At 40.1% G+C, this 26,836-nt stretch overlaps 4 protein-coding genes across 5 annotated transcripts; all 4 read left to right on the top strand.

The window, feature by feature from the left end:
- Nucleotides 1-2,018: 2,018 nt before the first annotated feature.
- LOC307014352 (3-mercaptopyruvate sulfurtransferase-like) lies at nt 2,019-11,178 on the top strand (the record flags this gene model as incomplete). The annotated part of the gene is made up of 4 exons (XM_079642227.1): nt 2,019-2,740; nt 3,554-3,831; nt 9,022-9,625; nt 10,880-11,178. The coding sequence occupies exons 1-4, from the start codon at nt 2,152-2,154 to the stop codon at nt 11,176-11,178; spliced, it is 1,770 nt and encodes a 589-aa protein (XP_079498353.1). The 5' UTR covers nt 2,019-2,151.
- LOC307015690 (thiosulfate sulfurtransferase-like) lies at nt 5,408-7,501 on the top strand. The gene is made up of 2 exons (XM_079644474.1): nt 5,408-6,124; nt 7,138-7,501. The coding sequence occupies exons 1-2, from the start codon at nt 5,536-5,538 to the stop codon at nt 7,434-7,436; spliced, it is 888 nt and encodes a 295-aa protein (XP_079500600.1). The 5' UTR covers nt 5,408-5,535; the 3' UTR covers nt 7,437-7,501.
- A 1,682-nt stretch (nt 11,179-12,860) lies between the features above and the next one.
- Nucleotides 12,861-18,579, top strand: LOC307015699 (SUMO-conjugating enzyme UBC9-like). Of its 2 annotated transcripts, none has more exons than XM_079644486.1 (7): nt 12,861-13,180; nt 13,629-13,710; nt 14,415-14,498; nt 15,086-15,158; nt 16,221-16,330; nt 16,603-16,682; nt 17,381-18,579. In XM_079644486.1, exons 2-7 carry the CDS (start codon nt 13,645-13,647, stop codon nt 17,442-17,444), a joined length of 477 nt encoding a protein of 158 aa, XP_079500612.1. In that variant the 5' UTR covers nt 12,861-13,180; nt 13,629-13,644; the 3' UTR covers nt 17,445-18,579. The 2 variants fall into 2 exon arrangements, with proteins under 2 accessions (XP_079500612.1, XP_079500611.1); XM_079644485.1 differs by having other exon boundaries at nt 12,862-13,180; nt 13,625-13,710.
- Nucleotides 18,580-18,703: 124 nt separating this feature from the next.
- Nucleotides 18,704-21,709, top strand: cimip4 (ciliary microtubule inner protein 4). Its single transcript, XM_079644490.1, has 4 exons — nt 18,704-19,533; nt 20,169-20,292; nt 21,284-21,394; nt 21,534-21,709. The coding sequence occupies exons 1-4, from the start codon at nt 19,525-19,527 to the stop codon at nt 21,557-21,559; spliced, it is 270 nt and encodes an 89-aa protein (XP_079500616.1). The 5' UTR covers nt 18,704-19,524; the 3' UTR covers nt 21,560-21,709.
- The last annotated feature ends 5,127 nt before the right edge of the window (nt 21,710-26,836 follow it).

The raw sequence follows: 26,836 nt of genomic DNA, 5'->3' as shown, positions 1-26,836 counted from the left end.
CAGTACTTGAGTAAATGTACTTAGATACTTCCTGTGTCACATGCGGAGACGCTTTGTGGGCGTGTTTGTGTTTAGTTAGCCTACTAACAATACTATCATGGCGACGGCGGAGCACAAGTCGAGTTTCTCCGCATGGAGATATGCTCACTATTTTACTTTTCTTGAGCATAAAGAAAATAATGTGTTAGTTAAGTGTAAGTTGTGTCTTGGAGGGTCAAAGATCCTATCTACTGCTCAAAACAGCAATTCCAATCTGTTAAAACATCTGCAAAAACAACATGCTGGGACGAAGCTATTAGTTAAGACCACAGACCCAGAGCCATCCGACGCCACCCCACCTCCACCCAAGCAACAGCGGCTGGATTTCAACCGAGGGACTGCTAGTCAGGTGAAAGTGGATAAAGCCATTGCACGGTATGTTGTTGAACACGTGCAGGCTATTTCTACAGTGGAGTCACCCGCTTTCAGGGAGCTAGTAAGCATGATACCATGTCCGGGCGGCACACGGCATATGGGACGCAAAACGTTTTCCAACTACCTGGAGAAAGAATATACCAAAATGGATAGCGAGCTAAAGAAAACATTTGAGGGGCTGGAATACATCTCGACCACCGCAGACATTTGGTCTGTCCACAACAGAAGCTTCCTCTGGATAACATCTCACTGGATAAACCCCACCACTTTACAACGCCAGAAAGCTGCGTTGGCCTGTAAGAGGATAAAGGGTAGGCACACGTACGATCTTATTGCTAGTGAGATTGACCACATTCAATCTTTGTATGGAGTGTCAACAAAAGTTACCTCCACGGTTACTGATAACGGCTCTAACTTTGTGAAAGCCTTTGCCATGTATCAACCGGAATCGCTCTCTGACGACGATAAATTGGCACTTTGAAACATATCTTTGTGTTTGTGTTTGTATAGACCACATTGCTTAGCAGAGTTCAGTGATGCAAATGCATGTCAAGTTGATCAACAGATTGTATTATTCTCCAATGCAATAACAGTACTTTAAATGAAGGCTATAAGGGCATTAATGGGATTTTTTATTTTTGGGAGCCCTTTTTCAAAGTAACTAAAACGTTACTTGTAACAGTAACGCATTACTTTTGGGTGTAAGTAGTTGGGAAAGTAACTGAGTTACTTTTGAAATGAAGTAACTAGTAATGTAACTAGTTACTGCTTTTCAGTAACTAGCACAACACTGAAAAACACCAATGTTCTTTATAGCCGTGATGTCTGAACTTGGTCTGCTAATATCTGGCATTAATGATTCACTCTACGGACATTAATGGATCCAGTGAGCTCCCAATTTGATCCAACAAAGGTCAGCAGAGGAAAAATTAAATGTTTAAATAAGTCTTGTGCTCCTCGAAAAGCCGTTTCATTTTCAACTGGATGTACATTATCATTTTAAATTGTTTGTATTCAACTTGTATTTTGTCAACTTCAAAATTGCACAAAAGCATATACAGTGTCTGTTTTTGTTGTAGACAGTTTGTATTCTCTGTGATAGTGAGAAACAGAATTTCGATACCCCTGTCTGTGTAACACAAATAAAGGAATTGACAATAAAGTTGATTTTGGCTGACTTTGACTTAGTGATTTTTTAAAAATACAAAACATAAAATAATATGAATAATAAAGATAAGTACAAAAATAATAAATAAATATAGGATATGTCAAATATTTTTTGTTTTAAATAAGAATGTTTTAAAAGAGAAGATACATCTTAACTTAACTTTTAACTGAAATGAACTGTTTGCTCTTGCTTTTGTTACAAGCAAACAATTAGAAACACTTATGATAAAATACACCATAATTAAAATATAGTTAGCATGTATTGAAATCAAATATAAATTATAATTTAACGCGTTTCCTCTTACTTTTGGCCGCTGTGACAACTTGCACTGTAAAGGCACTAATTAACGCGCATTAACTTTATAGCTGCAGCTAGCTGTGTGTGAACATGATTATAATGTGATGTAGCCAAAGTACGTTATGGACGGTTATGTCCTTAAACGCCCTGGTGAGGTCATGACTGGGGCTGTCTAATATTTCGCTGTGCAGGACACTTTCAATCTGATCTGGCAACACTTATAAGAGGCTCACTTAGACAGCTGTAAACCAAAGATCGTTACAGCTGTAAACATGGGGCTGCAGGCTCAAACTCTTGTGTCTGCAAAGTGGCTTGCAAACATGGCCAACCGAAACCTCGTTGGACCTGGTCTGCGGATCCTGGACACGTCCTGGTACCTGCCCATGATGAACCGAGACGCCAAGAAGGAGTTTGCAGAAACTCACATCCCAGGAGCTTCTTTTTTCGACATTGACGAGTGCTCTGACAGAACCTCAAAGTTCGACCATACGCTCCCAAATGAGCAGTGTTTCGCAGACTATGTAGGGAATTTGGGCATTGGAAATGACAGCCATGTGGTTGTTTACGACGCCAGTGACTTCGGAGCGTTTTCCTGCACCAGGGTTTGGTGGATGTTCCGCTTGTTTGGCCACCCTCAAGTGTCGGTGCTCAACGGGGGGTTTAGGGACTGGGTCAAGCGAGGACATCCGACAACAGGCACGTATAGCCGGCCTGAAGCAGCGCGCTTCACCGCCACCATGGAGCGCTCCTGGGTGAAATCATTCGAGGACATGACAAAGAACATGAACAGACAACAGTTCCAGGTGGTGGACGTGAGGCCCCGGGAAAGGTTCCTTGGATGGGAGCCAGAACCAAGAGAGGGTATGTCTAATGTTTGCACTTAAGTACTTTTTAGTTGTTTTGCTGCACATTATTTTAATACAAATGCATGTGCCGGTGAATCAAAGTCACTAGCCTACAAAGGGCATCATTTATATAGCAAACAGTTCCCCTCAAAATCAATAATGCAAAGACATGACAGCAGTGTGTAGCATCAGTGCTATGCTAAATGAATGCAAAGGTCATAGGCTAGGGCTAGGCCATTTCTTTGAATTTTGTCACATTGTGTCCACACTTTATTATTGAATTTATCGAGGTGTGATTGTTTTACTAAAATGTATTTTGAATGTTTTTAATTGTCACCAATGTCACCATTGATTTCTAGCACTCTATTGTGATGTTCCTTATAAACCAGACTAAAGCCCCTAAGGATTGGTTTAAAGTACAAAGTGTTTTTCTTCAAAATCATCAACAAACAAGCAAAAGAAAATATATTTTTGTTTCACAGATCCTTGAATATTGAATATTTGACCTGCTTAATCAAGACTTGGTTGTTTGGTATTTGATGGACAGTCGCTAAGAAACTAAAGCACATAGCCAAACAAATATCATCAGACAATGATTACAATGTTGTTTATTGATGATTGGTCCACGGAAATAGGTGACTGTATATGATATATGTGAATAAAACACGTATATACTACAGAAATGTATCACATGAAGTAACCATAACTGTTGTAAATTTAGCAAATAATGTAGGACCCCATTAAGTAAGAGAACAATTGAAAAACAGTGGAATTTAATTGTGCTACCCGTATGACCAAAGATGTAATCTACTAAAACATTTTCCCACAGATGTCAAATCAGGTCACATCCCCGGCTCTAAATGTATGCCTTTCTGTGAGTTCCTGGATGAAGACGGCATGATGCTCTCCCCGGAGAAGCTGAAGGAGTTCTTTGAGCAGTCTCAGATCGACCTGAACAAGCCTCTCTGTGGCTCCTGTGGCTCCGGGGTGACGGCCTGTCACATGGTGCTGGCTGCTCACCTGTGCGGGGCCCCGTGGGCCACTGTGTACGACGGGTCCTGGTATGAGTGGTTCACCAAAGCTCCACCTGAGCATGTAGCCACCGAGGTCAAACCAGAGATTTAATTTACCAATCTGCGTTAAAGAAAATCACACTATGATACTGATACATTCTAATGGTAATCAAAGTTAAATAAGCTTCCAGGAATAAACAGAGTTATAAACTTAAGTATATGCTGTGTGTGCTTGTTACAAAATCAAAATGTGGATTTTAAAGAGGCCCTATGCTTTGGGGGGGTTTCCCCTTCCCTATGTAGTCTAGCCCTGGGGGTCTTCTAAGGCTAAAATCCCAAAGTTCCCTCCACTTTTTGTGTTTACTTCCTGAACATAATGACATCACTATGCAACGGCTAGCGCTCCAACACATTGTACATGATAGGCTACAGGGATGGACCTGGATCGCTAAGTGGTTGACCAATCACAACAGAGCCGGCCAGCTAACCAATCAGAGCAGACTGGGCTCTGGTTTCAGACAGAGGGTGAAAAGAGGTGCTGCAGCACAGGCAGTATGAGAGAAATAAAGAGCTTTTTGAACATTAAAGCATGGAGACATGTCCCAGTAGAGACACTACATACTGATATACACCTGAACATCAGCAGGAGAGGACTCTTTAAAGTAGAGACACTACATACTGATATACACCTGAACATCAGCAGGAGAGGACTCTTTAAAGTAGAGACACTACATACTGATATACACCTGAAAACTAGTATAATAGGGCCCCTTTAAAACAAAGTCTGTATTTTATAAGAAACCAGACTCTAATCTAGATAATGCAATGTTTGCTTTATTGTATTTTTAAACATGTTAAAATAAACTATACTGCTGTCATATTACCGAGACAGGGCTTATTTACTGAGAATAATTTTACATTACATGACATGTCACTTGTTAGACGCTTTTATCCAAAGCTACTTACATACTCAATACTGTGGACAATCCCCACAGGAGCAATTTGGGGTGAAGTGTCTCAGGGACACAATGACATGCTGACTGCAGTGGGGTTTGAACATGTGCTCCCCTGATCCAAACACCAATGCACTAGTCCACTGCGCCACACGCCTAATTCTGATTTTAAATCATATTAGATGGTGCCGTTTTCAATGTTGCTGTTTTTACTCCCCTTCTCCCCCATTATTGGAGTATTGGTGCCATTTTATGACAATAATTGAGTATTTGAAGAACATTTTGAGCTTTTTCTTACTCTAGCACTTGCCCCATGCTCTTGTGGAGATGTATCCACATGGCACAGCCTGCTGGTGCTTTGAGGTAATGCACTTTAAAAACAATCTGCCTTTGAAGACTTTATGAAGTCCAGTTTGTAGGTCAAAGCCTTTTACCTAACAGTTGTGAACTGACTAAGATGAAGCACATTTGAAGAAAAAAAATGAATCAGTTTAAGTATTTTTGATTTGACATATATATATTTTGTAATAATAATTTCTTATTAATAAATGCAAGTTTAAGAATGTGTGTCTAATTGTATTTGGTTGTCTTTTTGTTGGCCTATTATCTTCAACATATGTTATGTGTATGGGAGACTAGGTCAATCAATATTTCTTTGACCTACAGTGTGTTACCTGTCCTCCACAGACAACTAACACAGCTACATATTTACTTTTCTGGTTACTGAATAAAGGAGCCTTTCCTCAATGCCATGCACTGGACATATTCAAAGGGGAAAAATAGATGACGCTATATTCAGAGTTAGCATAACAAACCAAGGAACTTGAACTGACTCTCGGCTCGTCATGGCGGCACAGACCCGGGCTTTGGTGTCCTGTCAGTGGCTGGCAGATGCAATCAGAAAGAACCTGGTCGGACCCAAACTTCGCATACTCGACGCGTCATGGTACCTCCCCAAAACCAAGCGCAACCCGAGGGCTGAATTTGCGCTAAAACACATCCCAGGTTCCTCGTTATTTAACCCGGACAACTGCAGAGACAAGACCTCTGCTTTTGATCATATGCTGCCAACTTCAACCCACTTCTCCCAGTATGTAGGAGATCTGGGTATCGGGAATGACACACATGTAGTTGTGTATGACACCAATGACTTCGGGCCGTACTTCGCGCCCCGGGTGTGGTGGATGTTCCGGTTGTTTGGACACGGGTCTGTGTCGGTGCTGGACGGGGGCTTCAAGAACTGGCTGGCTGATGACCATCCGGTGACTTCTGACTACTCCAAGCCGGAGTTTAGTGAGTTTAAGGCGACCCTGAATGCGTCTTGGGTGAAGAGCTATGAAGACATGCTGGAGAACATCAGGACCAAGAAGGTGCAGGTCGTGGATTCCAGGTCCGCGGGGAGATACAGGGGTCTGGAACCGGAGCCCAGGGACGGTGAGATGCATATTTAAACTACATGTTTTTTCCATTGTGCAGAAACCAGAGCAACTAAATTCCTAAGTCTTACATTTCCTCGGAAAAATGCAGGCTTAGTGCAAAGCTCAGAAAGTTGCATGACAATAATGAATTGCAATTCTGCCAGTTTTATACAATAAAAATAACTGACCATGCCAAAAAGTGTAATTTCAATGACACCGTTTGTTGATGTGCACTTATCAATCACAATGACATCCTTGTAGTAGTAGAATAATTACTCAAGATATTTTATTACTGTATAAAAGCACCGAATTTACACTGTAATAAAATATCTTACTTAAAAGTACTGGCAAAAGTATTGGTATCAAAGTATATTTCCAACATTATACTCATCTTGCAGAATGGCCTTTTTATAATTGTATGTGTTATATATCTCGGTTGTAATTATGTATGCATTATGTAGAGATCTTACTTTATTTAGTGGCCTGTATCTTAATCCCTAAAAAATATAACGTTATTTTACTTCTTTATTTATATTTTTGCGTCAATAATCTGAATCTGTAAAGTAGTAACTCTAACAAACCAGTAAAATATTGTCTAAAAAGTATAAAAAATGTAAATATTCAAGTAAAGACGCTTACAAAAACCTAAAAATCATACTTAAGCACTTGACATTAGTAGATCTGCTCAGTTGCATTCTCCTACTGAGTAGTAGTTTTGAAAAAAAAGAAATGTACCCAAGATCCATTTACTAAATGTATTTTTTGCCACATATCGTTATTATTTTTCAAGTTTCATAAGATTTGTTGACATATGCACAATAGATAAAGATGGTCAAACTGTCATGGTGCCAACTGAACCACCTTCATTACAATGAAGCATCTGCTGAGGAAGTCTATTAGTAGCCTTGTCTGAAAGCTTCTGGTAAAAATCTGATTATAGATCAGTTGTGTTTTTTTTCTTTGAGTAATGTCATTATTGTCCCAGATTTTCCCACAGATGTTTCTCACTCCTCTGTTTCACCCTCACAGACACACTGCCGGGTCATTTCCCCGGTACCATCAACATGCCGTTCCCTTCCTTCATGGACGCCTCTGGGAAGCAGCTGGACTCTGAAGGCCTGTTCAAACTGTTCAGCGCGGCGGGGGTGGATCTGCAACAGCCGCTCTGGGTCACCTGTAGCCAGGGGGTCACGGCCTGCCACGTTGTTCTGGCCGCTGATATGCTCGGGCACCCAGGGGTCTGTGTTTATGACGGCTCCTGGCGTGAATGGTTTAAAAGGGCATCTCCAGAGTATATCATATCAGAGGGAGAGGGAAAGAAGGTGTGATAAGAAGCAAGGCTCTTAGTTTGACAAGGGAAAGCTTCCAGAAATAAACAGAGTTCTAAACTTGAGTATGTGTGTGCTTGTTATTTTCTTCCTCCCAACCCCCATCCCCTCAGGAAGCCTTTTGCCTCCTGTCAGGTCATCATTGAAAATAAGAATTTTTTCTTAATTAATTTTCCTGGCTAAATAAAGGTTCTACTACTACTACCCTATGCTTTTGGGGGGTTTTCCCTTCCCTATGTAGTCCTGCCCTGGGGGTCTTTTAAGGCTAAAATCCCAAAGTTCCCTCCACTTTTTTTGTTTACTTCCTGAACACAATGGCATCACTAGGCAACGGCTAGCGCTCCAACACATTGTACACGATAGGCTACAGGGCTGCCTGGACCTGGATCTCTAAAGCGGTTGACCAATCACAATAGAGCCGACCAGCTAACCAATCAGAGCAGACTGGGCTCTGGTTTCAGACAGAGGGTGAAAAGAGGTGCTGCAGCACAGGCAGTATGAGAGAAATAAAGAGCTTTTTGAACATTAAAGCATGGAGACATGTCACAGTAGAGGCATTATATACAAATATGAACCTGAACATTTGCATAATAGGGCCCCTTTAAAACAAAGTCTGTATTTTATAAGAAACCAGACTCTAATCTAGATAACGCAATGTAAAAATGTAAAAATAAATCACTGCTGTTTTACTCCCAAGACAGGCCTTATATACTTAAAGCAGTTCTGATTTTAAATAATATCAGATGGTGCTATCTTTACAAGCCTTTCTCTTCCATTATTGGAGTATTGGTGCCATATACTCTAGCACTTGCCCCATGTGGGCTCTCGTGGAGATGTATCCACATGGCACAGCCTGCTGGTGCTTTAAGGTAATGCACTTTTAAAACAATCTGCCTTTGAAGACTGTATGAATTCCAGTTTGTAGGTCAAAGCCCATTACCTAACAGTTGTGAACAGACTAAGATGAAGCACATTTGAAGAAAAAAAATGAATCAGTTTAAGTATTTGTGATTTGACATGAATCTATTTTGTAATAATAATTTCAATATTTCTTATTAATAAATGCAAGTTTAAGAGTGTGTCTAATTGTATTTGGTTGTCTTTTTGTTGGCCTATTATTTTCAACTTTAAAAAATGTTCCAATAAACCCATTGAGTGTGAGGGAGACTTGGTCAATCAATATTTATTTGACCTACAGTATGTTGCCTGTCCTCCACTGACAACTAACACAGCTAAATATTTACTTTTCTGGTTACTGAATAAAGGAGCCTTTCCCCAATGCCATGCACTGGAAATATTCAAAGGGAAAAAATAGATGACACTATACTCAAGGTTAGCATAACAAAACCAGGACGTTGTATTAACTTTTGTAAGATGAATCTGCAATTGCTCCAATCATGAAAGCACAATATCTTCCTGCACTTATAACAAGAATTAGAGGACGATATGTTGAGACCATAGACTGTATATATAAAGGTTGAGACACAAACAAACGTTTCCTATTTGTCATGTTTACTTTCCATGGTCCCCTTTAAAAACATCCTGCCTAACTGTTCCCTCTAGCGCACGGAGCTTGTACTGACTCTCTCGGCTCGTCATGGCGGCACCGAGTACTCGGGCTTTGGTGTCCTGTCAGTGGCTGGCAGATGCGATCAGAAAGAACCTGGTCGGACCCAAACTTCGCATACTCGACGCGTCATGGTACCTCCCCAAAACCAAGCGCAACCCGAGGGCAGAATTTGCGCTAAAACACATCCCAGGTTCCTCGTTCGTTGACCTGGACGACTGCAGCGACAAGACCTCTGCTTTTGATCACATGCTGCCAACTTCCAGCCACTTTTCCCAGTACATAGGAGATCTGGGCATCGGGAATGACACACATGTAGTTGTGTATGACACCAGTGACTTTGGGTCGTACTGCGCGCCCCGGGTGTGGTGGATGTTCCGGTTGTTTGGACACGGGTCTGTGTCGGTGCTGGACGGGGGCTTCAAGAACTGGCTGGCTGATGACCATCCGGTGACTTCTGACTACTCCAAGCCGGAGTTTAGTGAGTTTAAGGCGACCCTGAATGCGTCTTGGGTGAAGAGCTATGAAGACATGCTGGAGAACATCATGACCAAGAAGGTGCAGGTCGTGGATGCCAGGTCCGCGGGAAGATACAGGGGTCTGGAGCCGGAGCCCAGGGACGGTGAGATGCATATTTAAACCACATGTTTTTCCATTGCAGAAACCAGAACAACTAAATTCCTTATTCTTACATTTCCTAGGAAACATGCAAAGCTCAGAAAGTTGCATGACAATAGTTAATTGCAATTCTGCCAGTTTTATGCAGTAAAATAACTGACCATGCCAAAAAGTGTAATTTCAATGAAACAGTTTGTTGATGTGCACTTATCAATCACAATGACATCCTTAGTAGTAGAATAATTACTCAAGATATTTTATTTCAGCATAAAAGCACCGCATTTACACTGTAATAAAATATCTTACTTAGTAAAAGTACTGGCAAAAGTATTGGTATCAAAGTATATTTCCAACAGTATACTCATCTTGCAGAATGGCCTTTTTCATAATTGTATGTGTTATATATCTTGGTTGTAATTTTGTATGCATTATGTAGAGATCTTAACTACTTTATTTAGTGGCCTGTATCTTAATCCCTAAAAAATATAACGTTATTTTACTTCTTTATTTATATTTATATGCGTCAATAATCTGAATCTGTAAAGTAACTAGTAACTCTAACAAACCAGTCAAATATTGTCTAAAAAGTATATAAAATGTAAATACTCAAGTAAAGACGCTACAAAAACCTCAAAATCATACTTAAGTACTTGACATTATCTGCTCAGTTGCATTCTCCTACTGAGTAGTAGTCCACTTACTAGGCAAGGCAAGGCAAGGTAAGTTTATTTATATAGCACTTTTCTGTACGCGACAATTCAAAGTGCTTTACAAAACAAATTAAAATACTTTTTAGGAATAAATATATTAAAAGCACATTATATAATTTTACAACAGACATTACAAAGCGAAGATAATAAAATAATAAAGATAAACACCACAGGTATACAATGCATGTTTAAAAGGCATACTGTAGTTCGCTACTACATGTATTTATCCACATATCATGTTCTTAAAGATTCATTATTGTCTCATGCACAATAGCGTAGATGTTGGCTCCTCTAACAATGCAACATACAATACGTAATAAAAAAATAAATAGTGCAAGAGAAAGATTGTCTAACTGTAATTGATGCCAACTGAACTATCAATGCAGACTAAGCTGCTATCTGCCGATCAGTTCAATAAGATGTGTCTGAAAACTTCAAGAAATATCAGATTATAGATCTTCAAGTTGTGTTTTTTTTCTTTGAGTAATGTCAGTATTGCCCAAGGTTTTCCCACAGATGTTTCTCACTCCTCTGTTTCACCCTCACAGACACACTGCCGGGTCATTTCCCCGGTACCATCAACATGCCGTTCCCTTCCTTCATGGACGCCTCTGGGAAGCAGCTGGACACTGAAGGCCTGTCCAAACTGTTCAGCGCGGCGGGGGTGGATCTGCAGCAGCCGCTCTGGGCCACCTGTGGCTCCGGGGTCACGGCCTGCCACGTTGCTCTGGCTGCTGATATGCTCGGGCACCCAGGGGTCTGTGTTTATGACGGCTCCTGGTCTGAATGGTTTAAAAGGGCATCTCCGGAGTATATCATATCAGAGGGAGAGGGAAAGAAGGTGTGATAAGAAGCAAGGCTCTTAGTACAAGAGTGATAGATAAAGAGTATCACAGCAGCCTCATCGTGTACTTTTTTGTTATTCTGGGGAGATAGTACATGCTAGGAGCTTGTTACGAAACGTAATAACTAACTTAACACTTTTCAGGAGCTAATTATCTACCAACGTATCTGACTTTCTTTACAGTTTCATATTTTAGAATGGTTTGCAATATCTGGAAATAACATGAATGTTTTGTTTGTGTCTCAATGTATCGTAGTTAAAGGACTCTAAAATGTATTAAGATAGGGGACATTTTATTGTTGTAATAAGTGCAATTTCACGATGGAAGCAGGTCAAGTTGATGTATTGATGAATGTTACAAATGTGAAAATAAATGGTTGATTTTGTTATGCTAAATTTGGCCATGCACAGTGTCATCTCTTTTTTACCTTTGAAATATGTCCAGAGTGCATGACATGGAGGCACAACTCCTTTATTCGATAACCTGAAAATTCAGAAGGGCTGCACACTGTAGGTTGGATAAATAATTATTGATCAAGTCTTCCTTTCAACTCATCTGAATTAAAGGAACCTATTTTCTTATATCTAGTGCTGATTCCGATGCCAAAAAAGTGCAATTTGTTTTTTTACATTTTTGCAAAGTTACTTATATGTAACTTGGTGTGAACTGTGAAACTTTAAAAAATAAATACCAATTAAGGAGATAATAGGCCCTCGAAAAGAATGCAGCTTCTGCTCAGATTGTTTCAACAAAAAAAGGAAAAAAACCGGGATGCTGACGCAGAGGAAATCAAAACTGGTTCAGTCCGGTTCCTGTTCTTGATTTGAGGTGTCTGGCAATATGCCCGATTTTCAGAACAACGTTTTTGCATTGAGTCTTTTGTTACACAACGGTGGGACTTTGTGTACCAGTCAAATATATAATATTTGACTCAAATAGGACCATAAATGTGTATTAATGTAACAAAAATAATTAATAAACTAGTGGGTAAGACTCTTTTTTTAAAGAGTGCCTTAGGAGATTGCATCAAAAGCTGTGCACTTGTTTCAACCTGCATCATCGTCTTTGGCAATTTGGCATCTTTTTTAACATTATAGGTAATAACAATACTTTTTTGTGATGTCAGCTGTTGCTATGCTCCTTGGGGGTGAAAAGCAAAAAAATAGAAAAACAAAAGGCCATTACCACTGGGCAAAAGAGAACGAACAACTCTTTTTGAACGATTCTTCTCGAGGAGTGAACTTGCTTACTGAACCTGAGGAACCATAGTTATAGGCAGGTAGCACCTTTGTTTAAATGTATTTTAAAGTATTATCAATAATCTTAAAGCAGTTAAGACAACATCTTTCATGACTTAAAAGCGCAACTTACATTTTACTTGACTTGATACAACAATTATATTATAATAGCATTCAGTCCCATCTACTTAAATAATATTTATAAATAGTGCACATGCCTACTAAATACTACCCAGATGTTATAGATGCAATATATATATTGATGTGAATAAGACATTTATAAATGAACTAAACAAAAAACGTGTAGTAAAAGGTGATTCGTTAAGGAGGAACGAGTCCAAATGAGTGGATCCTCCGTAGGCGAGAACTGCCCATAATGAACGCCACAACAAAGATGGCCGAACAACTCTGACGTGTGTCCCGTCAACTGCCTGAAGGTCCTCAGGAAATAAACAAATTGGGGTCCTTCCTTGCGACAAGCTAGCTGTCGAAACGGTGTAACGAGTCACATTGTTTTACACAACTGTGGTAAATTGTCAAGAATAACACCGATATATGACGATCAGATTACAAGGGGAATGTTTAAATAATCCAAGTTTAATTCCGTTTGGTCTTTTTCTTCCTAACTGGCCCGGCAATTTGTTTTCAAACCGTCGAAAGGGTGTTTTTTTACGTCCGCCGTCAACAACAGCGACATTAGCGTTAGCATTTAAGCTAACGTTGTAAAACCCACGTAATTCTGATATTTAGTCGAATAAAAAGGGAGGTAAGTTGAGCTACAATGTTCCCTTTAATTTTTTTCTACGTGTTGTAAGTGTTTCCATTTGTAATGGATTACATTAGCTTGATTTAGCTTGTAATTTCTACTAACGGTAGCCTCATAACAACGTCAATCAGTGTCTTAATTGTTTTTGCACAATTTAATAATACACAAACATAACAAATGATAAACAGTGATGGATGAGGCAAAAAAACAAACATTGGTCTTATTTAAAGCCTCTAACTAAATAATTTTAAATAATCAACATTTTATATAAAACACAATATCCAATTACCAACAATTGTCTGCATTCAATATTAATGGCAAACCTTAAATGCTGTAGCTACCATGTACTGATTTTACAGAACAGTGAATTGGGGTTAACTAACTTGTCTTTGGTGATTTTTTTTAATTGGATAATTAATCTGTTTTGGGTTGTTTATTCCACAGGGAGGCGTTGATGAGCAGCTATGTCTGGTATCGCGCTTAGCAGACTGTCACAGGAGCGAAAAGCCTGGAGAAAAGACCATCCGTTTGTAAGTAGCAGCAGCAGCATGTTGAACCTTATTTCAAATCAACTCTTTGCATCGTCTCTAAGATCTCATATTCAGAGGTGGAAGGAGTACTCAGATCTTATACTTGAGTAAAAGTAGAAGTACCGGAGTGTAGGAAAACTACAAGTAAAAGTCCTGCATTCAAAATGTTACTCAAGTAAAAGTACATAAGTATTATTAACATATAAATGTACTTAATGTACCAAAGGTAAAAGTAGTCATTGTGCAGATTGGTCCATTTCAGAATAATATATATGATATGTTTTATAATGATTGATCATGAAAGTGTTCTCAAAGCTGGTAAAGGTGCAGCTAGTTTGAATGACTTTGTATACTGCAGGGTAGCTTGTGAATTTACTCCAGGTGGAAATCAAGTCTAATTTAACACTTGGTTATATTTCCCATTATAATCTACAACGTAACTACGGTTATTGAATGCATTTTAATGGAGTAAAAGTACACTTTTCGTTTTCACCTCTGAACTGTAGTGGAGTAGAAGTACAAAGTGACATAAAATAGAAATACTCAAGTAAAGTACAAGTTCCTCAAATGTATACTGAAGTGCAGTACTTGAGTAAATGCGTTGGTTACTTTACACTTCATATACCATCATGCCCATGATTGGTTCTGGCACAAAGTAGACTACACTCCCTAGTGATGTGTTGTCTCTCTTTTAAACTACACAGGGTTTCGTTGCGGTGCCCACGAAGAACCCTGATGGAACCATGAACCTGATGAACTGGGAGTGTGCCATTCCAGGGAAGAAAGGAGTAAGTAGACCAGCATTAGAATCTTCCACATGCATTAACATTTGACTATACTTTTGACTATACAATCTGTGTAGTTTCTGTGCCACTTGCAACACTTCAGTTAAAATCATTCTAATGGCAGAATTTTACAAGATTGTCCTTTTTATTATGGTACATGCATCTTAATCAACGTGTATTACAGCTGTTCATATCTGTGTCATGCATATTAGGGATAACCTGATAATGGTACATGTAAAATACATTTAAATCATAAATCCACTTAATTGCCCCCTTCAGGTTTAGATCTAGTCCAGTCTAGTTCACGACCGTCGGCACACTGATCACAGTTTTTTAAATGGCACTTCATATCAAAAAGGTTGCCGACCCCCGCTCTAGAAGTTTTGGAAATTACACTTTCCCTAGTTTCTTAGTTGTTTCAGCTGAGTGTGCAAGGTGTTAGCTACAGTTATACAAAGACACAAGATGGATTTGACTGAACTAGGCCATTGTTCCTCGGGTCATTCGTGTGTCTTGAGTCCTTTGCAGTTGTTTCTATTTCGTTGTATGTTTACTAAAGCAGTTATTATTTTGTTTGTTTTCTTCATTAGACTTTGTGGGAGGGAGGACTCTATAAACTCAGAATGCTGTTCAAAGACGACTACCCTTCCTCTCCGCCCAAATGTGAGTATAAGTCCACACCTGCTTCATAGTTTCAGAAAGTCTGTACCTTGCCGTCTTGTTTGAATACGAACCTTGAGCAACAGATGGCAGTTTTTCAACACTTGCATTATATCATTGTATTCAGAATGTCTATTTGGACACTGCTTTTGTGCTTTCAATTTCAAAAGCATATTTTTGTATAGTGTATGCTAAGAAGTTAGTTAATAAAAGCTTTATTGAGCTATGTTTCTACAGGGTGTCCGCGGGGTCTTAAAAAGTATTAAAAGTTGATAAATCAATTTAGCGGAGGGAGGAGGAGTGTGTTTTGGGGCGCCACTGATGGTGATGAAAGATGGTTCGATGGGACCCACAGACTCTAGAATCACCTCTGTCGATGGGGATCAAAGCTGTCTGGTCCCACATGCTAAGTAATAGCCAGAAGGCCGCGGCGTCCCGACACTCCCGATGGCCAATCCGTGCCTCCCCTGACTGCACGTTTTTTGTTTTATCTCTTGGGAACAATGCCTAAATCAAATAGGCCTACTACTTTCTAATGGTTTCTTTTTTTCTAATAAACCTTGCATTGGGTTAGTCACACAATTCATTCTCTTGTGCTTTGTTCTATCTGAATTATGATAAGGAGTTATCACAAGCTGTTCAGTTGTGCTATCTTACAATCAATACTGTGTCGCCAATGTAACCGGTTAGAACTCGAAGTGGCGATGAGGTCTTAAGATGTATAGAAAGGGTCTTAAAAAAGGTCTTAAAAGGAATTACATTTGACTTCAGGATTCCTGCATATACCCTGTTCTAATAGGATATGCGTGTCCCTATCAAAGTGTAGGATATTCTGCTCAGATGTTGAACAAAGATATTATTCGATCAGAGCAGGAAAATTGCAAAGTTTTGCCACGAATAAAGTACATAGGAGATTGTCTTGTGTTTTAGAGATGAATTAAATCACAAAGTAGCAGTTTTTTTACAACGACTATGTTGTACTGTGTATGAAATCTTCAGTTGTCCCATGTCAGTCTTGCTTCAAGCTTTAACATTTTTACTTTCTTTTCACTGACTTCCTCTCAGGCAAGTTTGAGCCCCCAATATTCCACCCGAATGTCTACCCATCCGGCACCGTGTGTCTGTCCATCCTGGAGGAGGACAAAGACTGGAGGCCCGCCATCACCATCAAACAGGTCTGAACACTCTGTCTCTCTTTAACTTGTACAAACAGTTGGTTTGTTCACGTTTGAACCTGTGAACCTTTAGGCTGTGCAGTGTGTGACTGCTCCTTTTGCCTCCTGGGTAAGGTCTTCTAATTGTAGGGTTCAGTGTCTGGACAAAGCGTTTGTGTGTACTGTCAAGTTGGAGTAACTGCTGTGAAGAAATGAATGCACAGGTTGTGTAGTTTCCATTTCACCAGCTCACTATCACACGCTGACCGGAGGATTGTTGACTTTGTTTTCAGATCCTGTTGGGGATCCAGGAGCTGCTGAATGAGCCCAACATCCAAGACCCAGCACAAGCAGAGGCATACACAATTTACTGGTGAGTGGGACTCTTTTGAGGACGTCTTACACACAGTAGCCTATCATTTAAGCCGGAATCAAACATTTGAGATGTGTGCTCTTGCTGAGTACAACACATTGTATTCATGTTTTACTAAGCAAGGGGGAATAGGGATGCAGAAACTTTAAGTCAAGTCTATCTTCAAGTTATTTTAAAGTTAACTTGAGCATATTAAAGACTTAGATATAGACACGTCCAAAAATAATCCCTCCTAATCATCACTCATGACCCACTAGAGGTGTGTGGTGGGGTCAAGAATCAGAAACCGGTTTATCACCAGGTAGGTTGACACTTACGAGGAATTTGACATGATGTCGTGTGCATACATTAAAGTAAAACAATAATTCAAAACAGATAGAGAACGGTTTTAACAAAAACTATAACAACATTAAAAAATATAGTAAAATATAGCAGTATTTACATAGAAATAGAATGGAGTAAAATATGTACAGAATTAAAAAAAAAACAGCTGATATTGTGTGCATTCATGTCTATAGTGCGGCGAAACATCGAGTGATTAAAACTCCTTCCCAGTTTGCTTTCACGCGCAGACGAGCACTATGATGATATGGATATAATGCCAAGCCCGTACTCTGATATGTTATCGTGTAAATTAATAATATAAATTAGCAGCGTACATTAGAAATGAACAATGTCTCCATCTCTTTGTGTTTCAGTCAGAACAGGATGGACTACGAGAAGAGGGTAAGGGCACAGGCCAAGAAGTTCGCCCCCACATAGAGAGGAGCGCCGGCCGCCCACAGCCTGAACTGAAGGAGGTGACACACCTGACGGACCACTCCAATAAGAATTCAGTTTTGAGTATTCTCTCATTATTAAACAGGTGACAAGAGCCTGTTAGGTCTCCTCTTTTTTTTCTCTTTTTAAAACTCAACATGTAAGCATTTTTAAGGCATCGCTGATGGCCCTCTGCAAACATGCCGTTTGTCATTTGTAACTCTTGTATAATCTCCAGTTTTATCATGAGTGCTGTAAAGCCTGCTCATGCCTCCATTCATTCTGTAAAGTCATAATATCGTATCGACAGAGCTTTAGAAATGTCCAAGCCACTCTGTGTGTAGTTATCTCGCTTGTGGCGGACGTGGAGATTACGTTTATTGTTAAACTTCCAATTTTTTTTTCTTTTCTTTTAATATCAAACCCCCAGGTATCGTAGATAGTGTTTCATGATTACGGGTGGGAACTGGGACAAAGCATTCAGACGAACAATGGAAGTGAATCCTCCCATTTTTCTCCTGATCCCTTGTCTCGTTCCTATCACATATCCATCACCTGAGTTTCCGGAAAAGCATACAAAAAAATACGAAGCCGGGTAAAAGACAATCCTGGCGCTTGGTTGTAAGCTAAAACCGTGATTATTTTTGGCAGGAAGTGGCGCTCTGTCCAGCTCAGAGAAGGGAAGCATTACAGGAGGATGTAAAATCCAACTGGAAGTCAGTGTTGCTCATTCAACACCAGTTTCTCATCTGCTTCAAAAACGGTCAATGTGTTAATTTTGGCGCTCCATCAATTACAAAAAGCGTCACTTTTGGTTATGTTCTCCCACAAAATCAACTACAACCCTGTATAAATGATTGGATCAGGCGTCAGAAGCTGAAGGATCCTCATTGGAATGGCCTCTCAACCAGCAAAGGACGACAGGAAGTGAAAGTGCACTTGAGAGAGTAAGCGAAAAAGCCTGAGAATTGTTTTGCCTCTAAATATATGAGTGCATGTATATAATATAAATACTGAAAAAAATTGTGGAAGTTATGTTTTATATTGTTTTAGCCAGTTGACATTTGTGTGTGGTATTATGACAAAGAACACAATAAATGGCATACAATTGTGAAATAAAGTTGAATAAAAGAAATAATTGTGTTTTTTAATTTCGTCTCAACACACCTCCAGTTTTATGGTTAACTGCTTTGTTTGAATTACACGGTAACATGTCACAATAGAGCAGTGGCTCTCAAACTTTTTCTGTCAGCCCCCCCCTTTGGAGAACAGTGATAATAAAACAATGCTCCACTGAGCCTCTCAGTCTGACAGGAGAGGACTCTCCTCCACCTTGTTGTTGAAAAAGCTCCTTATATCCATTAGCGTAGCTCGCTAGCACCAGAAGCTAACAACAACGATCTCCGGTGCGCTCTCTCTCGCTCGCACACAAAATAGCTCGTTCCACAATCCACACACAGACAGAGCCGAGCTTGAATGAAATACAGAGACCCAGACGTACTTGTACTGTATCATATTATTTTCGAATCAATAATGTTCATTTTTTTTCTTCTTCATATTCATTTTTCCTCCTGGTCTCTGCACCCCCACTTTGAGAAACACTGCAGTAGAGGCACACAAATGAACCAGAAAATAAGTAGGCCTAGATGGGGCCCCTTTAAAATATCAGCATGTACTTCAAATACAGGGTGTCCGCGGGGTCTTAAAAAGTATTACAAGTTGATAAATTAATTATCCTTAATTAATAATTAAGGCTATTCAAAAGTATTAAACGGCATTTTCCAAGGTATTACATTTTGTAGCTTGTTTTCAATAAGTATATAAGTGGTCCAAAGAGGTTGTATTCTACAGTCTGCCTGAATGTAATCATTGCGTAGCTGTGTAGTGTGATTCTGTGTAGTTTATTTATGGCATCCCGTTGGATTTGACGTCATCTGAACAGAAAATCTCACGCTCACTGCTTGATAGCGCGCGAAGGCCCGTTTACGCCGGTTGTTAAGCAACATCGTTATGGGGAAATGCAAGTCTGCGTCCAAATGGTCGGAAGATAAGGAGGAAGGACAATCAATACTGTATCAAGTAAATGTGTGAGGTAAAGTGTGTCGCCAATTTAACCGGTTAGAACTCGTAGTGGCGATGAGGTCTTAAAATGTATGGAAAGGGTCTTTAAAAAGGTTTTAAAAGGAATTACATTTGACTTCAGGATTCCTGCATATACCCTTAAATACCTCTAATGAACAATGTGTTTGCAAATCCTTTGGTAGGGTTTATAAAAGGGCCTTTTTTTATTTGGTGAAAGTCTGTTGAAAAAGAGACTTTCACCAAATATTTAAGCCTGCATTGCTTTAGAAACATTATTTTCGAAAAATGTTTCCTTGATTTCTACTAATTGTTATCAAAGCAACAGGTGAATAGCAAATAGCTTTTTGCAAAAATAAATGTGTTTTTAAATGTCAGTTTTTTTCTATTAGTATTTATAGTCTTGTCCAGAGGTAAAACCTTATGCAATGTTCTCAGGTGTCTTGCATGATATTCTTAAGAAATGTAACACCTTTTGTTTTTGCCTCGTCTCCCGTGCGGTTTATCGTCTCAGCGTGACCTCAAATGTCCAAAAAGACGCAAAACCAGCGAGAGAACATAATGTTTTTTTGTCTTTCATTGGGGTTTTTTGTGCTTCTGTGTGTGCTGTTGTCAGTTATGATTTCCTCTGAATATACTGTGTTTTAGGGGGGGGTAGCAGAAAGCCCTCAGGTGCTGTCCCTGTCGCTGCCTCACTACGCTGATCCTGGATCAGTTATTTCGTGCAGCTATCACAGTTTGAGCCACTGTCTTCGCACAAACATATTCCCAGGTGTGTAAATCCCTGGTGAGTCTTTCGTAGTATGTTTTAATCCTATAAAAAGCCTCCTTCAATATACAAAAAACTATTGGTGAGGGTGGGAGCACAATATGTCTGTTATTCAAAACTGCTGTCAATAATTTGTAAGGCTATCAGGACATTTTACAGTCAGAAAATATCATAATCTTTGTTAATAAACTGGATTATTCAGCCGTGAATGATGCCATATAAACTGTATGACATGTTTACTTTCTCTCACTCACTTTAGTGAACCTTTAGGCTGTGCAGTATGTGATTGTGTTACAACAAAGGTATACAAAAAACAGACTTTTACAAATAATAATAATTACCAATCTTTCTGGCTTCGTGTTCCAAGAGTTGGGTCTCAAATGTTGTTGGTAAAACTTGACTACTGGAATATAATACACCCCCTTCTTAAAATCTATGACAATATACTGAATATCCATAGATTTTAGAAATCTGATATTTAAACCAATGTTTTCGATAACCTTTTTTTACTTATTTAAATTAAGTGATCAGTTTTTCTTGGTTCGATTTTTTACAATTATTTTATGGCGGTAGTGCCTCTATTTATTTTAGTATATCCTTGTGCTGTTTTTGTTTTTTGCCTTTTAAATAACTTCAGCAATCACATATTTCACCATTTGAGATTAGTACAAACACTATCATCGGAACTTTTAATGTCCACATACTTTGATTTGCAACCTTTAAAACATTAACCTTCCTGTCAGCGTCAGCACACTTTGTGTTTGGTTCTAATTAGCATGCAAACATGTCAAACACATGATAAACATACCAAACATCAGCATATTAGCTTATTGAACACGTTAGCTTTCTGACGTTAGCATTTAGCTACAATTATTTATGCCTAAGAGCAGAATCAATCACAGATACATATGCATGGCTGTTAGTTTTAAGGTCATTCTATTTCATTTTTCACACCTTTTCTTCACAATTTAAAACACTGAACTCTCTAATTCAGGTGCTAATTTAACATGGAAATCCCTCTCAAAGGACTCTTACATTAGCTCCCCTCCGACAGCTCGGCCTACGCACCCTCATCTCCGGTACGGCCACAAAACCGACGACCTGGGTAGGTAGCGTCTTTCCTCTTCCCTTTCTTTATTTATCTTTAATTGGTTGTGTTTATTCTGTATGTTTGTTCTGTATGTTTGTTCTGAAGAATATATTTTTCTTTGCTCGTAACATGCGTGTCTGTGGCTCGTCTGCAGTCCAGTGGACAGAAAGAAAATCATGAACCAGAAACTCGAAGAGATGCTGACGCAAATGAGAAAAAAGGCCCCCGCAAAACGAGGTCCTGCTTCCTACCCTGAGACCACAACACACACTGCGCCGTTGTGATTCACACTTTGGGTTTTCTTTCGAAACGCTAAAATAAAGTGTGAATTGAAACCATGCATGTTGTTATCTCGTTGCTTAACAATAAACAAAAAGAGACAGGTTATATCAGAGATAAAAAACCACAAAAAAGAAAATTGGTTCAGCAAAAGACATAGCAGCAGTCCTTTTGTTTAGGCTCCCCCAAACTGTAATTATTTGGGTGTTAACGTGCTAGCAACAATTTTGTTTGTGCATTTATTGAGGAAAATATAGCTTTTTTTGTCTTTCTACTTCAAAATACGATATTGCTGAGTACTTTCTTAAAACAAAAGGCAGGCTATAAAACACACAAAAGTCCTTACTCCAATTTAAACGACCTAAACCGCTTATGCTAGCAGCAGTTGAATGGGTTTCTTGTCTCTCCGTGTGTAAGGCAGCAGAATAGAGGTGGTTTCAACAAAAACCACTGAAACTTGCTTTTTTGTCACAACCTGCTGCCTCGCCTACTGAGTCTGACCTACAACATACAGTTTATATCATACTTTATCTGCAGAAGTAATCACTACACATGGAGAGGAGGTTTAGGAGACTGTTTGAAGTTTATCAGTAGTGATCTACATATTTCTGGTTGGTTAAACCAGTGCTACTCGCAAAGCTGATTTTAGGTGTAGTCAAGTGACAATAATAATTGAAATATAGCCACATTTTCCTCAATATTTAGACATTTAATAGGCCTATGTCATATTTTTAATGTCCCTGTTAAACTATGCTATTCATGCACTGCTTAACAGTAGGACACTAAAACCATTTTAACTCTTACTGAGCATCCAATAAAAGTGTTGGCTTAACAGGATTTAGTTCTACAGGTTAGCTGGTTTAAGCTAACCTGTCTAGTTTAAGCAACCTCGGCTTGTTTAAGAAGATGACAAAAAATATAGATTTCAGTATTCTGAGTCTCTGAGCCCCATTCACTTTCCTCGCGGACGGCAAAAAACTCTGACATTTTACAATTTAAAATAAAAACAATAATCGTGGCTTGATATTGATTAAGAAAATATTGTTATGAACCACACAGCTTCTGGTATTCCAAGACCCGACCGGACAAAAAGACGTGGTGCAGGCACGAAACATACAACCAATAGAAATACATTGCTTTTAAAATCGTTCTGTGTGACATGAAGAAAAATGCTCACACTGTCCCGCTCCTCACAGCAGCGAGCCTCGCAACGTCCTGCCGAGTGTGTGTGTGTGAGGAAGTCCACGGATTGGTCCAAACGTAACGGCTCCGCGGACGTAACGTAACGGGTCGGCGGATTGTTCCATTTGGACTAATCTGCGGAGCCGTTACGTTACGTCACTATACCCGAAATACGTCACTATACCCAAGAAGTAAACAGTGGAAAAAGAGAAATGTCCAACGAGGCATTCTGGGGCAGCATAGACAGGTCTTTTCTGTGTTAGAGTTTTCCTCGCTACAGGGTGTACTTTGAGGGTTTGTGACTCTGCAGACCGTTTACATGCATAAACAAGTAGGCTACATAACACACAAGGTTACGGGTCATAACCAGAAAAGCATGACATGGGACCTTTAACTTATCACTTGGACAGTTATTCTTCGGAAATAGATGGAGGGTTTCAGCCATATTTCAATATTTTTACGACGACCTCAGTCTTACAGTAGCGTGGCCTAGAAACAGCTAAAGCTTGGTAATGCATGCTACTTAGCTTAAGCTAGTTGGCAGCAAAATGCATCCATTCTCTGCAGATTACTTCCACAAACTTCTACAGAAGATGGCCGTGTTGGAAATGAAAATGCAACGGTTGGAAGTTAACGTGGAAGTGAATGGACTAGGTTGGAATGACACCACTTTACCAGAGTTGCAAAATAATGGACAAAGGCATGCTAACTCACAGCTAGTTAGCAGCTACAAGGATTCCAAGCAACAGGAGGGCTGTGTACCGGGTAATAAATCTACAAGTGGTAGTCCTCCCTGGAACTCTGGGTGCAAAGCCTAAGAGTAAATCATTTCCATGGGATTTGGGAGGATGAATAACAGGCAGAGTCCAGCGCTCTGAAATCTGTGATGCGACCGGCTGGCCTGCATTGTTATCACCCAGGAAGAGCACCTCTTCAACCCCTATTCATACTAGGAAACAGCCGTGGACAGCTGCTAAAGGGAGAACTACAAATAATCCTCCTAAACCACCAAGTGTGCCAATCCAGAGCAGATACGCTCCGCTGACCCAGAACCGGAGATCTCTTTCTGATAACCTGTCTTCTTCACACAGCAGGGTAAGGACCAATAGCTACTCCAAAAATAAAAGGCTAGAGGGAAAGCTAACGACTGGGCCTGAAACTCTCTGCTGTTAGAGATGTAAAAAGTCTGTGTAGTAAGAACAACACCAAAGTACTCTGTTTTCCCAAGGATACGGTCTCTGACTTGGCTGAGAAGATCCTGCATATTGGGGCTGAACATCCAACTGTGAAAAATGTGGTACTGCACATTGGAACAAATGATGTTGTGAAACAACAGTCAGAAGTGCTGAAAGAAGACTTTAAATGTTTGTTGGAAACTGTCAGCTCTCTAAATTCGGAGGTGTTCATCAGTGGCCCTCTACCGCCAGTCAGAAGAGTGGAGAGATTCAGCAGATTGTTTGCACTGAACACGTGGCTTTCAACTGCCTGTACTGACCATTCTGTCCATTTTATTGACAATTTTAACTTTTTCTGGGACTGCAGACATCTTTTTAAGGCAGATGGAGTTTGCCTGAACAAGTCAGGAGTGAAATTGTTTGTCTCTAACATATTCAACTGCCTACGTCATCAATCTGTTCCCTCTGCCAAGGACAAGCAACAAGAGGAATCAAAGAAAAAGACACAACACATCATCCAGAAAACCTTGAAGAAGTATCACTGCACCCGCCTGACGAATGTCTTGACCTATGACACAAATGGAGGAGTCTCCACCGCCCTTCACCCCCCCCTATCAACTTTGAGGATACTCTTCCTTCACCCCCCAGCTCTCTCTACTCTCCGTTCACCCTTTCACCCTCGCCCACCCTCCTGGAGATCGACCACATGAAGGAGATACAGAGGGTTGGCACCAAGTCCTTCCTGGAGATCAATGACCGGATGAAGGCGATACGCAGGGATGGCAGCATGTCCTTTACCCCCGCCCCTCAACGAGGCCCACCACAATCGCCGATGCAGAGACGCGCACCAACTCCCCCGTCTTCATCACTGTGTCTACGTCAACCACTTCCCCCCCTTTCAAGACAGCATCTACGGTCTCTGAACCCTGATAAGAATGTGTGTGTACTAAATGCAGCAAACTCTAACTGATATGTGCTGGGTCCAGGCTCAAGGGCGTATGGCACTCTCAACTCTTTCCAGGACAAGCCGGGGCCCTGCCTGCCAGTAGCTTTGCCGATATCTGTGTTGATAGGTAATAGAATGAGAGCGGTGGATCAGCTTAGAAACAGGAAGCACTCCAACGTTTGTGTGAGTTTATCAAATTTAGCAGTGATTCCATGTCAGCCACAGCTTTGTCACAACAAATCTGACTGATAATGTATTTAACAAACTTAAACTAGCTTTATTAAATGTCAGATCTTTGGCAGCAAAAACGTTTTAATCAATGATTTTATTACTGAGCACAATCTCGATTTTATGTTTTTAACGGAAACTTGGATTGAACAAAATAACAGTGCAGCTGTTCTTATCAAATCAACCCCTCCCAACTTGAGTTTTATGAGTCAGGAAAGAATGCATAAGAAAGGGGGTGGAGTTGCTATTCTGTTCAATGATTTGAACATTTCCATCAGATTAATGATAAAAACCTAGAGGACATTATTCAACTTCTGAAATCCTCCTCCTGCTGCCTTGATATTATTCCAACAGGATTTTAAAATATATTTTTCATTGCATGGCCTCAGATCTACTTCCTATAGTAAACACATCTCTTCACTCAGGTGTTTTTCCACAGGCCCTAAAAACGGCAGTCATTAATCCGCTCTTAAAAAAGAATAATCTAGATGCTTCAGTAATGAACAACTACAGGCATAGGCAGCGCGTGACGGCCCGTCCACACAGCGGCGTGCGTTGCAAGCTTCACCATTCACTTTGAATGGGGTGACGTCACTTTTCGCCGAACTGCATTGCGGGAAGCGACGCGGAGCTTTGCTGCCGTGGCTCGCTGCAAAAGTTGAGCAATGTTCAACTTTTGAAGCCTCGGCAGAAGCGTCAGCCAATCGAATCATATGCCAGTACAAGCTCTAGCCAATCAAACCGCTGCTTGTGTGTCAGGGGCGGGAGATTCATTCTATTGGTTGTTGGTCGAGTTTCAGACACGCCCGCCGGCAAGCTTCAACGCACGCCGCTGTGTGGACGGGCTCAGGTTTGGGAAGGCTAAATAACTTTTTTTACCTGACGCTGCCCGCCTCCGGCGTGTATAGAAAAGAGATCAACTCAGTGAAAGCACCGCCCGCTGACCAATCGGAGCTCAGTGTGCGTAGTTTAAATCTATCAAGTCATATTACAGGATAAAGGAAATACAGTTGAATCTGCCATATGCAGAGAAGATGCCGACGTGTCAAACTTATCATTCATATCACATCATCAATCAGATCATCGATCATAATATATCATATATTTCCTTATCTGAGTCAGCTTCTCGAGCCGTATCTGGCCATGCAACACTCACATTGTCACAAACTGAATGCAGAAGTATTATTTTAAGCAACACATCAGGTTGACGAAACACTCAACTCAAATGTAATTAAAGTCAGATCCACTCTTGTCTTAGATGGGGCAGTGATATCATAAAACTGTTGTACGCTTTCAAACACTCAGTAGTTTATTTATTTTTTAACCAGTTGTTCTATATTCACCTTGCAGGTGCAACTATGTGGCTTGTATCCTGGATTATATGTTTAAGTCATGGATGGTTAAAGTTCATATTTGTCTAATATTAGTGTTAGAGCCAGTATTTTGATTTGATAAGAAAGGCCTCCTAAGTGTGACGTCTGTAGTCAACGCACTATAAAAGGACTACAATTCCCATGGCACCGGTGCTAAAGCCACAGTGATGGGCAACCTGTTGAGAGACGCCGTCGAAGAACAGTTTTTTTTTAAACGTACTTATCTTATTTTACCGTAACGTACCGTACTCTTACCGTACAAGTACCCTTTAAG

The sequence above is a fragment of the Notothenia rossii genome (genome assembly GCF_949606895.1).
Source record: "Notothenia rossii genome assembly, chromosome: 8".
NCBI classification, from domain to species: domain Eukaryota; kingdom Metazoa; phylum Chordata; class Actinopteri; order Perciformes; family Nototheniidae; genus Notothenia; species Notothenia rossii.
This window is presented reverse-complemented; position numbering and strand designations above follow the sequence as displayed.

Coding starts and splice junctions, on each gene's coding strand:
- LOC307015690 (XM_079644474.1), top strand. CDS start 5,536: ATGGCGGCACAGACCCGGGCTTTGGTGTCCTGTCAGTGGCTGGCAGAT. Junction 6,125..7,137: donor GGAACCGGAGCCCAGGGACG/GTGAGATGCATA, acceptor TCACCCTCACAG/ACACACTGCCGGGTCATTTC.
- LOC307015699 (XM_079644486.1), top strand. CDS start 13,645: ATGTCTGGTATCGCGCTTAGCAGACTGTCACAGGAGCGAAAAGCCTGG. Junction 16,331..16,602: donor CCGCCATCACCATCAAACAG/GTCTGAACACTC, acceptor CTTTGTTTTCAG/ATCCTGTTGGGGATCCAGGA. Junction 16,683..17,380: donor GAGGCATACACAATTTACTG/GTGAGTGGGACT, acceptor TTTGTGTTTCAG/TCAGAACAGGATGGACTACG.
- cimip4 (XM_079644490.1), top strand. Junction 20,293..21,283: donor TCGCACAAACATATTCCCAG/GTGTGTAAATCC, acceptor TCTCTAATTCAG/GTGCTAATTTAACATGGAAA. Junction 21,395..21,533: donor CCACAAAACCGACGACCTGG/GTAGGTAGCGTC, acceptor GCTCGTCTGCAG/TCCAGTGGACAGAAAGAAAA.